Genomic DNA, 13419 nt, shown 5'->3' on the forward strand with positions numbered 1-13419 from the left:
AAAATTAACCAAAGACATATTATCAGTAGTAGCCCATAGGGGTGCGGCCCTTCTGGCATTTGCCCAAATTCCAGATGGCCAGTCACTGACAGTATGTTTCTGATGTTTGGGGTTTAAAGGCAGCTACACACCGGGCCGATAACCGGCCGTTGGACAGTCTGGCGAGGTCGGTGACTCGAGTCTGTTCGGTGTGTTCCGTGCCGTCGTCCGTTGGAAAAACTTGTGTGATGTCAGCTTGTTAAATGTGAATATGTTCTAGTTTCTTCTCCTCTGTGACAGTAAACTGAATATCTTTGAGTTGTGGCCAAAACAAGACATTTGAGGACGTCATTTTGGGCTTTTTGGGAAACACTGATCGACGTTTTTCACCATTTTCTGACATTCAACAACTAATCCATTCATCCAGAAAAGAATCCACAGATTAATCGATAGTTGCAGCCCTATCTGTTTATCATAGCTATGTGGAGGATAATGTGACTGCTGGATACATATTTCTTATTTTAGGTTTATTTAATAAACCTTAATGTGGCTTTTACAGCTGCAGTAGTAAGTTAATGTAGTGTCATGTTAGGGCAGCTGTAACTCTACAGCTCGTCTTTCTAATGTAATGTAATGTACAGTAGTTAGAACGGTGATGCAGGTGGGACATTAACATGCAGACACACTCTGAATATCAACAGTGAGGTACACGGCGGGGGGGAACAGGGCCATTAAGCTGCTTTGTAATGTACAGACGAGAACCGTTGTCACAGCACACACACACACCCCCTCTCTCTTTCTTTATGTGTCCTCTATTGTTAGTCGTTAGTCTCTCGCCCGTTCCAGTAAACACTTGTGAGTCAAACCGTCAAACACTCGGGGCCAGATGTACGTACATTTGCGAATGTAGCGTTATCAGCGCCATAGCCAACCCGCAGAAAGCGCACGCTGTGATACTTCAACTTACGTCGTATTTACCAAACCTGCAGTTCATCAGGTAATCAGCGCCTTTCTCCGCCCACTGTACCGTAAATTGCGCTGTAGCAAAGCGTTAGGTACTGGTGCTATGATACGGCTGAGTGCAGACTGAGATATTCCCACTGCTGATGCTAGGACTGTTTGAAATGATCCTGATGCCAATATTTGTGATGTAGCGAGGAGTTTAACAACTGCTGGAATGTGAACGCTGAGTCGGAGATTCGATGTCATCTTTGATTTCTTCCAGTAACTGTAATATTACATGGCTGCTTAATCTGTAACGCTAAATGATTTCGTGTTCACTCAACTGAAAAAGTGTGATCTTTTCAGCTCGTCTCCTTGGCCTATGTCTCCGTCTTACTCGGATTACTGCTGCCAATTCACCAGGAGGCATATGCCAGGAAATTTCACCACAAAATAGAGGCGCGCTGTCACGGGTGTTTTTTGTACATAATGCGGAATACATAATTAGGCGCACTATACGCTTCCCCTCCCATCTCTTTATGGGAAACTCCCACTTTCCCCTTGACCCTCCCGTGAATGCATATGCATGACACGGAAAAGCCCATTTTCAGTTCCCGCGCTTTTACCTCAGTGCAGCCTATTTGTACATACCTCACCATGCTTTTACGCGCACGTTGCGAAACAAATACGTCCGTAAAAGTGTCCGTACATCTGGCCCTCAGAGTCAAACCATCAAACACTCTGAATCACACCCGAAAGACACTCAGAGATTATTTTTGCCAGTTGAAAGCAAATATCAATCAATGTTCAATCCAAAGTTTAATTTGTTTAATAAATTATTGTTGGAACCAATTTCCTTTCATTGGTTTTAAATGTAACAAGCAGTTTGTTGTATTTTAGCAGAATACTGAAAGCAACAGAACTGAGAACACTTTATGTATCGCAAGTGATATCGTTATCGTGATAGTCAACGTTTTTATCACATATCGCATATATATTCCTCATATAGTGCAGCCCTACTGGCTCCTTACTCATGGAAATACTACTGTCCTTAGAAATGTTTCCGTCCTTATTTTGTGCTCCAATGTCTTTGTATTAAACACAAACACAAAAACTGGTTCCAGCTGCTTGTTGGCTCGGCCTCTTTGTACACAAACACACACACACACACACACACACACACACACACACACACACACACACACACACACACACACACACACACAGTGGTGAGAAAGTTTCAGACTGTGGGAAAAAGGACAAACCGGACGATCTCTGGTTCACCAGTCCCCGTCCCCGAGGAGACAGCACACACAGAAACACACACAGAAACACACACTACATGTGAACAAACATGTCAACAGGATTTCACTACACTTTGATTTTCTTTTTCTTTTTTGGGTACTATTTCCTGACATTTGACCCGCTCTCAAACTCCTCACGACCCCGAGAGCTTTGTGCTCTGATTCCACATGTTACAGTTTACTTTAGAGGCCGTGAAATTCACATTTCTCATGTCGACCGTGAGCCAACAGCAGTGAATCACAGGCCCTGGGTGTCGGCTTGAGTGAGCGGGAGTTTTGGGTGATTGTACAAGTTGTGGATTTCAGTATTGCCCAATTTATATTTACACTGACTAGGGCTGAACGATTTTTGAAAATAATCTAATTGCGATTTTTTCCCCAAATATTGCGATTTCGATTAGATTATTTTTTTAAGCTCTTTGTATTCTGTATTATTCAACAAAGAATAATATAATAATGTATAGTATGAACACGCAATTACACACTAGACAGTTAAATAAGTAGAAATATAGTGTACACACACACACACACACACACACACGTAATTTTTTACAGTGCACAGAGAGGAGCTGCCTCCAGCCCCTCCCCCTCGTGAAGTTGCTGCCGTGTGCACTTGTTCAGAGAGGCTATCGTTACGTTAGCTAGTTGCTGGTGTTCTTGCCGTGGGATTAACTGTACTAATAAAGCTGTTAAAACTCCGCGGCCACGCTGCTGTGAAAGCTCCCCGAACGTCATTTATCAGTCTGGTTGTTACCCCTCTCAGTGGCAGCTCCTCCACTCCATATCTTTATAACGGAGCTAACCGCTAACCGGAGCTAACCGCTAATCAGAGCTAATAGTTGCCAACCGAGCCTTCAGTTCTGTGTGTCTGTATCCATTAACTGCACGTATGGACTCAAGCCCGAATAAAACCCTTCATTTTATTAAAATGGCTGTAAAAGTTTTAAACTACAACTCAGAGTTGTTTGAATGACAGAAATCAGCTCAAGGTACAGCGTAGCGTTAGCGTGCTAGTTGATGCTTTCTCTGCGGAGTGCAGACTGATTGCTCTCGCGAGTCATGTGACCAAATCGCAGCCTTTGCGATTAGGAAATCGCGTTTTAACATATCGCGATATTATCGAAAATGCAATTAATCGTTCAGCCCTAACACTGACTCACTTCCCGTTTTAATGTTTCCAGATGTTTGACATCAGGACGATGAGCTGACAGAACTGACAAGTTGAACGTTGTCCAATTAGAATGGACCAACCGCGGTGACGTATTTGGTGGAGCTGTTCGTTTAACGGTCGACTCGGAAGGAAGCGAACGTTTCGACAGTAAACTCCATCAACACAACAGTATGTGGAGTTAAACTGGACGGGCCCAATAACCTCTGAATAGTTCTACTTGTTGTTAAATTGCAATGTGAGAACGGGGGGTGCATTATGTCGGCAGGATCATTTAAAAGGCCACCGCGACTACTAGGGGTGTGCAGAAAAATCGATTCACATTCGAATCGTGATTCAAGCTCTACCGATTCTACATCGATTCATAGAATTCCAAAAATGTATTCATATTTATTAATAAAAATAAAAAAGAAATATTTTTTCATTTTTTTATTTTTTTTATTGTATGTCTACTGCAATCACATGGGGAAAGTAACTAATAATAATAATAATAATAATAATAATAATAATAATAATGTATACTTTATTAATCCCGCAAGGGGAAATTTCAATGCTTTCACTCACGTTATTACACAGGCCTGAATTACACACACATGCTCAGTACCTCTACATGCACTAATGGAGAGATGTCAGAGTGGGGGGGCTGCCCATGGACAGGCTCCCCGAGCAGTTGGGGGTTCGGTGCCTTGCTCAAGAGCACCTTGAGTGCCCAGGAGGTGAACTGGCACCTCTCCAGCTACCAGTCCACCACCATACTTTGGTCCGTATGGGACGTCCTACTGACTGTGCTACCGCCACCCCGATTTACCTACATTTACATACTGTGAATTGTTTTTATAATCGAGAATCCTTTTTGAATTGAAAATCGATCCCGAATCGAATCGTGCACCCCTAGCGACTACATTGTGCGTCTGCCCTATTTCTGATACCGTGGCGGCAGAAATTTTGCCATGGCGGGCCGCCACTACAAAATCAACATAGAGGAAACACTGTATGATGTCTTTGATTCGATTTTTAACTCGGCCAGAGATTGATCTTTGGAAACAAAATATGTCTGTAACCCTGAGCCTGAACCGGGAACTCTCAAGTACCAACAGTAGTACTAGATTTCAATCAAAATGTGGCCAATTTTAGATTTTAGCTATTTTATGTAGACAAAGATTTTTTCTGGTGCTGCTTGTGTTTAGGCAGCGTTTAACATCCTCCTGCTAAAATAAAAAGCATGTTTCTACATCTCAACGTGAGGAATGGACAGCTAGTCTTTTAATATTCTTACGTCCATCTGCTGCGGCTTATTAAAGCAACCACCATGGGTTCAGTTAAGTGCAGACACACTGTTGTGTTCAGTGGCTCATTGGTAGACTGGATGTCAGCCAGTAAACCATGTTGTTTCAGCTATGTTTCCACGGTGACGTGTGAAATGCCGCGGGGTCACAGGTCAGAGGTCGGTGGTTTGTGGGTATTTGGCAGCTGGGCGGAAAAAAATGTGAGAGAAGCAACACATACACGTACATACACACACACACACACACACACACACACAGTTACTCACATCCACATTAGCACTTGCAAACACAGCGGCACTCCCCACTGGCACACACTCATTCACATTCATACAGGGGTAATTAGGTGTGTGTGTGTGTGTGTGTGTGTGTGTGTGTGTGTGTGTGTGTGTGTGTGTGTGTGTGTGTGTGTCACAGCAGGGAGCCGAACAGCCAACACTTCAGACGAACAACTGGACAAAAGCAACAACAATGGGAAACATTTGCTGCTTTTAGCCTCTAAATTGTGAGGACTTTCTGGTTTTTACCCCCACCCTCTGTTTTTTTTACATCATTGTAGTACACTGAATATCTTTGAGTCCATAGACTTAAAGATTAAGCAATCAAATGTAAAAACAGTAGACAGAAAAACTTACAATGACATTAACCATGTGTTGCAGAAAACATGTCTTAGTTTTGCGTTTCACCGCTGAAAACCGAGCCTTTCAGAAAACGTCTTTGACTCGTAGAAACACTGCTGCCGTCGGCTACTTATGACCAGCCTGGTCTCACAGAATTCCGTGAAATGATCACGAACTGTTAACAGCGCATTACGTGTTGGTGGCACGGAACGTGTGAAAATTCCGTGTGTCCACCACGGAAAACAATGCCAATGTAAAGTCAGTAAGAAGATGACGTAGCATTAAGAGCGACTACGATAGTGAGTACCGTATTTTCCGGACTATAAGTCGCACTTTTTTTCATACTTTGGCTGGTCCTGCGACTTATAGTCAGGTGCGACTTATATATCAAAATATATATAATTTAACATGTTTTTAAATGTTATTTCATACTGAAAACATTACCATCTACAGCCGCGAGAGGCGCTGTAGGCTTGTGACAACTATATGCTGCTCCTAAAGACAACTGAGAAAGAAAAGAAAATCTTATTCTGCAGATTACAAACTGCAGGTAGTAAAATACGCAGCCAAAAACGGTAATCGAGCAGCACAAAGAAAGTTTGGAGTGAGAGAGAAACTTGCGAGGGACTGGCGAAAAGGTTAGTCTTACTGCAATGAAGAAAACAAAGAAAGCTAATCAGCTAATCGGCTAATCGCGGGCTGAAAGCAAGATGGCCAGAGCTGGAGGAACGAGTCCACAGATGGGTGCTTGAACAGCGTCCTGCTGGGAGAGGCTCGTCAACGGTGCAGTTACGTCTCCACGCCCTGGTAGTTGTTCTGTGTGCTACTGTGTAGTTGAATAACTTGCCTTTCCAGATTAAATGTCTGTTCTTGGTCTTGGATTTTGTGAAATAAATTTCTAAATAAATGTGACTTATAGTCCAGTGCGACTTATATATGTTTTTTTCCTCTTCATGACGCATTTTTTGACTGATGCGACGTATACTCCGGAGCGACTTATAGTCCGGAAAATACGGTAGTATGAAGGGCCGAAAATCTACGTAAGGAGGCTGGTTGGGGTGGTGGATGAGTCAGACACAGGACTTTCACCCAGGAGACCGGGGATCGTGTCCCGTGTGTCACGTTTCCTAAACCCAACCGCCCCGTTGTTGGAAACGTAAGCTCACCCACGACTTTTTCCTTAACTTAAGGGGCCGTGTTCATTTCACGGAATTCGTCCGTGGGCCCGTCACGGAATTTTTCCGGCGATTCCGTGAAACTGCCACAGATTTTGAGTTAAGGGGCCGTGTTCATTTCACGGAATTTGTGAGATCAGGTTGCTTATAGCTTACCTCGCATGGCAGATAAACCCTGGCGAGATCACATCAATTAAAGGCCACAAAAGCCCCCCACAAAAATAAAATAATGTATTCCACAAATGACAGAAGACCTATAAAGGGGGGCACTTAAAACTAACTAGTCCTATGTAATGTCTATGTCATGAATCTGAACTTTGTGTTGAGGAATAAAATAGAGAGAATTCAGTTTATCTGAATGTTCCAGTTGTTGGGACAGATTAATTAAATTAAGATTTAATGCATAAGTTTGCCAATTTTAAGACCATTTCCTTCATGTACGGCTGCTTGTGCTAGGCATCATTTAACATTTATTTTAGTTAAACGGGGTCGGTGTAGCCTCCTGTCACCATGACACACAGTTTTATTTGAGAATAGACAAACAGTGGAGGTGACGCTCTGATGTGTGAAGGGTCATTTTGCGTTAAAATAGCGTCGTTATGGTATTTTATATTGGTTTTGTGAAGCTGCTGGGAGAGTTTAGACTGTTACATCATTTCATGTCACGGAATGAATGTGTGCAAGGCCTGACTTCTCTCTCACGCTGTAGGAGACTTAACAGGCTCAGAAAATACAAGCCTTTACTCCTACACACACACACACACACACACACACACACACACACACACACACACACACACGTTGCAGTGGTCGGAGATGGAGAAGGATGACACTAAGACTTCCTGCTTCCTGCTCAGCATGCTAGTCTATGTTGGAGTGTGTGTGTGTGTGTGTGTGTGTGTGTGTGTGTGTGTCTCCCCAAATCAAGGACAAAAATAAAAAAAAAACCCTCACCGGATTAACCTCGTCGACCCGCAGCCGAGAAACTCCTACAGCCCCGAAATACAGAGCCATTAAAAAGAAAAGTGTGCAGAGACAGAGAGAAGACGAGACAGGAGGGAAGTGTTTATATCTGGCTCAAATAAAAAAGCATTATTAACACCAGACATCAGGTGAAAAGTCAGGGTGTGAGTAAAGCAAGCATCGTCGATATCTGAATTCATGGCTCCGTCTAGTCTTAAATGCGTTTAGATAGTGTGTTTTATGACTTAGATAATGTTTATAACAGGCGTTTTCTTATTCCTCATTCACGTTGACATTTAAAAGGCTCTTTAAAAAGTCTTTAATCTGACAGACAAACAGGATGTGTGCAAGCCTTCAGATGTCTGATCGATGTTGATGTATTATTCAAGACGTTAAATGTTGTGGAATACAAGTAATGATACTATTTTAGATTTAGCATCTTGAAAAAACTTTGAAATATTACACTTATCTGGTGCGCTGATCCCCTGGTGGGAAACTTAAAGGGCCACAAGTTGAAATCCATATTTTTTTCCGATTCCGTTCAGCATATAAAGATATTATAAAGTCTCTGAGGCTGCGCCTGAAAACCTCCTCAACCTCAGGTCCTGCAAATAACTGCTTGTGGACACATTTAGTGGCCCAAGGAGACAAATTCGACAATCTATCCCTGAACGGCACTGGCATAAATCAGAGACAAGAGCAGCTTTGTGGATCCACAAGTCCACTTTCTGTTATTTTGTATGTGTGGCGTACGGTGAATGAGTGACGGGCGGTCTCGCTAATGCCTCCCATCCACTAGAAGACTCTGAACAGACTTTGAAAAGACTAAAGTCTGACATCTCACATTTAAAGACTATGTCACATCTAAGACTAACTAAGACTGTCATAACATGTAAAGATTGGGGATCTGGGCGCCCGGATAGCTCAGTTGGTAGAGCGGGCGCCCATATATAGAGGTTTACTCCTCGACGCAGCGGCCGTGGGTTGGACTCCAACCTGTGGCCCTTTGCTGCATGTCATTCCCCCTCTCTCTCCCCTTTCATGTCTTCTGCTGTCCTATCAAAATAAAGGCTGAAAATGCCCAAAAAAATAATCTTTAAAAAAAAATAAGACTGGGTCATACATTGCAAAACTACAACTAGATTTGTTTTGAAAAATGTATCCAAGTTAGCTAGCTACTGCTAGCCGTAGCTGGTAACTTAAAGGTGCACTATGAGTTCCTGCATGGTTTCAGCGTGATTTAATTTTTGTCTCAAATGGTAGTCATCTCTCCTTGATCCTCTAGCTGCCTGTCCCCTGAACACACCGTGAAAAGGCCCGGTCAAACAAACACTAGAGGCACAGGATAGGCACCAAATACAACAAACCACATTCCAGCCAATCACTGATAAGATGGTTGGGGGTGGGGTTTAGTGACAGTTAGTCAGTTAGTCATGACAGTTACGGAAACATGGGGGGAGGGGCGAGCTTGCGCTGTTTAGTTTGGTATTTACTGGGAACGTCAACATAGGTGACGTCATGTAGGAACTCATAGTGACCCTTTAAGGGAAAGTCTGCAGATTTTCTGTTCACTACCAAGACTTAAAACTTAGGATAATATCAAACACGTTTGACTTTGTTGGAACGTCAAGTTGGGAAAAAGACTGACTGGGACTGAGATTTATGACCTTACACCGAACGATGGAGACGACGGGAGACCCCGACTCTAGCAAGACTCTCAGGATTTCATTCCGATATTGGAAATTAGTCTGCGACAGTGGAATCGCTTGAGAAGTTGTTCGTTGTAAGGTCGGCCTAATCTGTTTTCTCTGTCTCTTTCAGAGCGGTGCTGTTGGGGGGAGACATGGCGGCACTGAGGCGGGAGGTTCTGCTGTTCCTGGCGGGCGCCCTGCTGGTCTCCTGCGGCGCTGCGCCCACAGACATCCTGTATCGGGTTCCCGAGGAGCAGCCGCCCAACACGCTGATCGGCAGCCTGGCGGCCGATCAGGGCCTGCCCGACACCGGACACCTCTACAAGCTGGAGGTGGGCTCGCCGTACCTGCGGGTGGACGGCAAGACGGGCGACATATACACCACCGACATCCCCATCGACCGCGAGACGCTGAAAGACTGCCGCAACCTGTTTGATGGCGAGAAATGCTTCCTGGAGTTCGAGGTGTCGATCACCGACATGGTGAAAGGGATCAGCACGGGGCCGCGGCTGATCGAAGGCCGCATCGAGGTGCTGGACATCAACGACAACACGCCGCAGTTCTCCTCGCCCATCCTCACCCTGTCCATCCCCGAGAACACGCACATCGGCGCCCTCTTCTCCATCCCCATGGCGACCGACCGAGACTCCGGCATCAACGGCGTGGCCGAGTACTCGCTGACCACGGGGCTGGACGCCGACCAGCTCTTCACGCTGCAGGTCGCCGTGGACTCGGACGAGAAGCTGCCTCAGCTGGTCGTCATGGGCAACCTGGACCGCGAGAAGAAGGACTCGTACGACCTGAACATCCGGGTGGTGGACGGCGGGAAGCCGGCGAGGGCGAGCAGCGCCCTGCTGCGGGTCACCGTCACCGACCAGAACGACAACGCGCCCAAGTTTGAGAGGAGTCACTACGAGGCTGAGCTGCCTGAGAACAGCCCGCAGGGACACTCCATACTGCAGGTCAGTACACCAGAGCTCTGCTGCTCAGGCTCTTTACAGTAATGGTCCCCCTTTGAACTGTGTTTTTAAGCCATTTTCCCCCATTTGTACCCTGAGTTACCCCTTATATTTCCCTAACCTTAAATTCAGGATAAATCTGTCCCTCTTAAAGGAGAATTCCGGTCAATTTCAACACGTAGCTCTGTTGTTTGTAAATGTGGAGTGCTGGCAGTAGCAAAGAAAATGAAAACAATCGCTGTTGCCTACACCGTGTTATCCTCCTGCTAGCGTTAGCACCCAACAGGCTTAAACAGGGCAAGTTTTAAACGTGTTTTTAGCCTCTAAACATGCTCGAAATGTCATTACAAGTGCCTCCCCATGTGCAGTGATTCCACATTGTGCATTGAGAACACAGTGAATCTGACTGCAGTAGATGTGACAGAAAGGCATAAAGTTGTGTTAATCCAGCCAGTGCACATACCTCTGTTTATTTCCTGTTTTCCGGTCAAGTCCATACTAGTCGATTCTCGAACTCGTACAATCCAATATTCCAGTCAGATTCACTGTGTTCCCTCGGAAGGAATCACTGCACATGGGGTGGCACTTGTAATGACATTTCGAGCATGTTTAGAGGCTAAAAGCATGTTTAAAACTTGCCCTGTTTAAGCCTGTTGGGTGCTAACGCTAGCATGAGGATAACACGGCGTAGACAGCACTGATTGTTTTCGTTTTTCTCGCTAGTGACAGCACTCCACATTTCCAAACAACAGAGCTACGTGTTGAAATCGACCGGAATTCTCCTTTAATGTCTGAGCGCTGCTGCTGCTGCTCCTCCACAGTTTTTCTTGTCCACCAAACATTACAGTGGAACCTTTTGGCCCCGTTGGCGATAACACTGCGAGCTGCAAGACAACACGGCGCAGAGACTGCACATAATATGCTGCTCAATTATCCGTACAGACAGATGGTGCGTCGGAGGTGAAGCAGGGCGTGCGATCGCCGCGTGTAGTCACATATTAACCACTGATTCAACTTCACCTTTGAGCCCCTGGACCGGGCCAGCGTTGCGTGATTTCTAACGTGAGCGATCAGAGCAGGAAGTGCACCTCTCTGTTAACATCCTCCTCTCCCTCGCCTCCCTTCCCTGCCTGACTGCAGCGCGACCAGCCAGCCTTCCAGCGAGCCGTGCATGACTTAATCTGAGTCAGTCATGAGATTATCCACGGGGCTTATTGGTATTATTGCTGTGGATGTGGCTCATTGCATTTCAGAGAGCCGAAGAATTCATTTCACTTAACGTGCGGTTCGAGGAGTGATGCTTTAAAAATAAGCAGCGGGACAGCGCTGACTGGCGACCCTGACCTGCTTAAATCGTCCAATAGCGGCACAGACATGTATATCCCTGCTCTTTGACTCGCTCTTTGAAAGAAGCATACCGCTGCATTTACATATTTTACCCTATTTTCTTTCAAAAATGGATTTCCTTCCATCAAGGTGTCACTTCATTACAGTAAAAGTCACAATGAACACCATCGGGTCTTCTTAAAGCCCCGTTATTAATGTCTGAATATTCATAACGTTAAATATTAATGAGCCTGACAATTCTTGACTTTGCTTGACAAAAGAAATCTTAAAGGTCCAGTGTGTAGCGTGTTTAGTTGTTCATTAACAAAATCTGTGTTGCCCGTTCACAAACTTGTCCTTTTTCATGAATATTTACCTCCACCATCAATTCCAAGTATTCCTTTTGGCTTGAAATTTTACATTTGCGTTTGCATGAACTGGGGTAGACCAAGGGGGTAACCCTCTCTCCACAACGCGTAGATCCTATGGCGCCATTTTGATGCTAACAAGCACTCACCCCCCCGTTAGCATCCCATTGACTGCCATTCATTTTGACGTCACTTTGACAGAGAATAACTTTACATCTGAAGAGTTTAAAGACTCTATTTGTCCATTGTTTATTTCTAAAGAAACACGACAATGTATAAAAGGCTCCATTACCTTGTACCTCACGTTATGGCTCCGTAGCAGACGTTATGCATCTCATGGTCATCCTAAGCGTAAAAGAGTCGTGGACGTCGAGTCAGCTGCTGTAGGAGACCATAGGATGCGATTAAAAAAGTTAATAAGCGGACCTTTATTGAAAACAAATTGTGTTCAAATAACCAACAATCAAAGTTAAAAGTCCCATTAAATTAACTTGCAAGTGGACCTCGGGTTAAAACCTTTTATTCCTGTTAAATATTTATAATATATATTTATCTGTTAAGAGTTAAACACATAGATAATCTGCTGTGTGTATGCGACTTGACCAGTCGTAATAGACAAACAACCACACGACCGTCGTCACGTTTGGATTCAAACGGTGCTCCTGCACCTGATTGGTGCACTCAAGTAGGTGACCTATCGCCTCTTTCCCCTCTAAGCCCCGCCTACTTCAAACCAGTAGTGAAATACTCAAAGAAAAAACACAGAAATCTGTCATGTAACACAACCAAAAAGTGCTCTAACTTTGGCAGATTTTAGTTTTCATGTAGAAGCCCATAAATCAGAGGCAGAAGCTGAGAAACTGGGCCCTTTAATTGACTAATAATACACACACACACACACACACACACACACACACATTTTGACTGATTAATTAGATGATGTGTTCCCCCCCTTTTCAGATGAAAGATCTCTTCAAATCTAAAGCTTATAAGGGACAAAAAGAATATTTGAGAATATTGATATTGTCATTTTCTCAAACAATGAAAGACTTTATATATTTCCTTGACCCCCAGAGGATTAATCAGTTTAGGAGGAGGCAGCCCAAAACACTGAAACACCATGCAATTATAATGTATTTTAGTGAGCAATAAACCAGACAGGATATAGAAACTGTGATGCATTATCTTTCTGCAGTAAGTCTCAAGCAACGGCGAGATGATTTTCTCCGAAAATAAAGTGAATCTTAGCAGCCCTCCTTGTAGAAATTGATTGATGGCTCAATTTGTAAAGATATTCAGGGTAAATGAGAGGTTCACGCCGTTAAAACATGCAGACAATCCGCTCCGTTGGTGTAGGAAACTAGTCGGTGTCGCTGGTTAATTGTTAACTGGGAGATAAACAGCGTTAATGTTTGCTGTACGCCTGAACAGAGCGGCCTTGGAGAGCAGCCAGCTCAGCGCTGGCCTCATCACAGCGGCTCAACTGCTCAATACACAATCCTCCCGAGCTGTCAATAATTCACCGCTGTCTGCCGATGTCTGCTGCTTACAGCCACAGTGGAGGAAAAGGAAATCAATGGGCAGGGGGGAAAGAAAATATAATTTCACTTTCATGCTTTCTTTAACCGTAACCTCTCCGTC

General features: G+C 44.4%; 1 protein-coding gene across 3 annotated transcripts in view; it reads left to right on the plus strand.

Annotated features, from left to right (window-relative positions):
• LOC116062401 (protocadherin-1) overlaps positions 1-13419 on the plus strand; it is a 272977-nt gene that overhangs the window by 11530 nt on the left and 248028 nt on the right. For all 3 annotated transcript variants that reach the window (XM_036004824.1, XM_036004827.1, XM_031317078.2), the window contains exon 2: positions 9256-10087. In XM_036004824.1, coding sequence (XP_035860717.1) covers positions 9278-10087 — 810 coding nt within the window. In that variant the 5' untranslated portion in view covers positions 9256-9277. The remainder of the gene's footprint in view (positions 1-9255; positions 10088-13419) is intronic.

This window comes from Sander lucioperca, chromosome 1 (genome assembly GCF_008315115.2).
Source record: "Sander lucioperca isolate FBNREF2018 chromosome 1, SLUC_FBN_1.2, whole genome shotgun sequence".
Lineage (NCBI taxonomy): Eukaryota > Metazoa > Chordata > Actinopteri > Perciformes > Percidae > Sander > Sander lucioperca.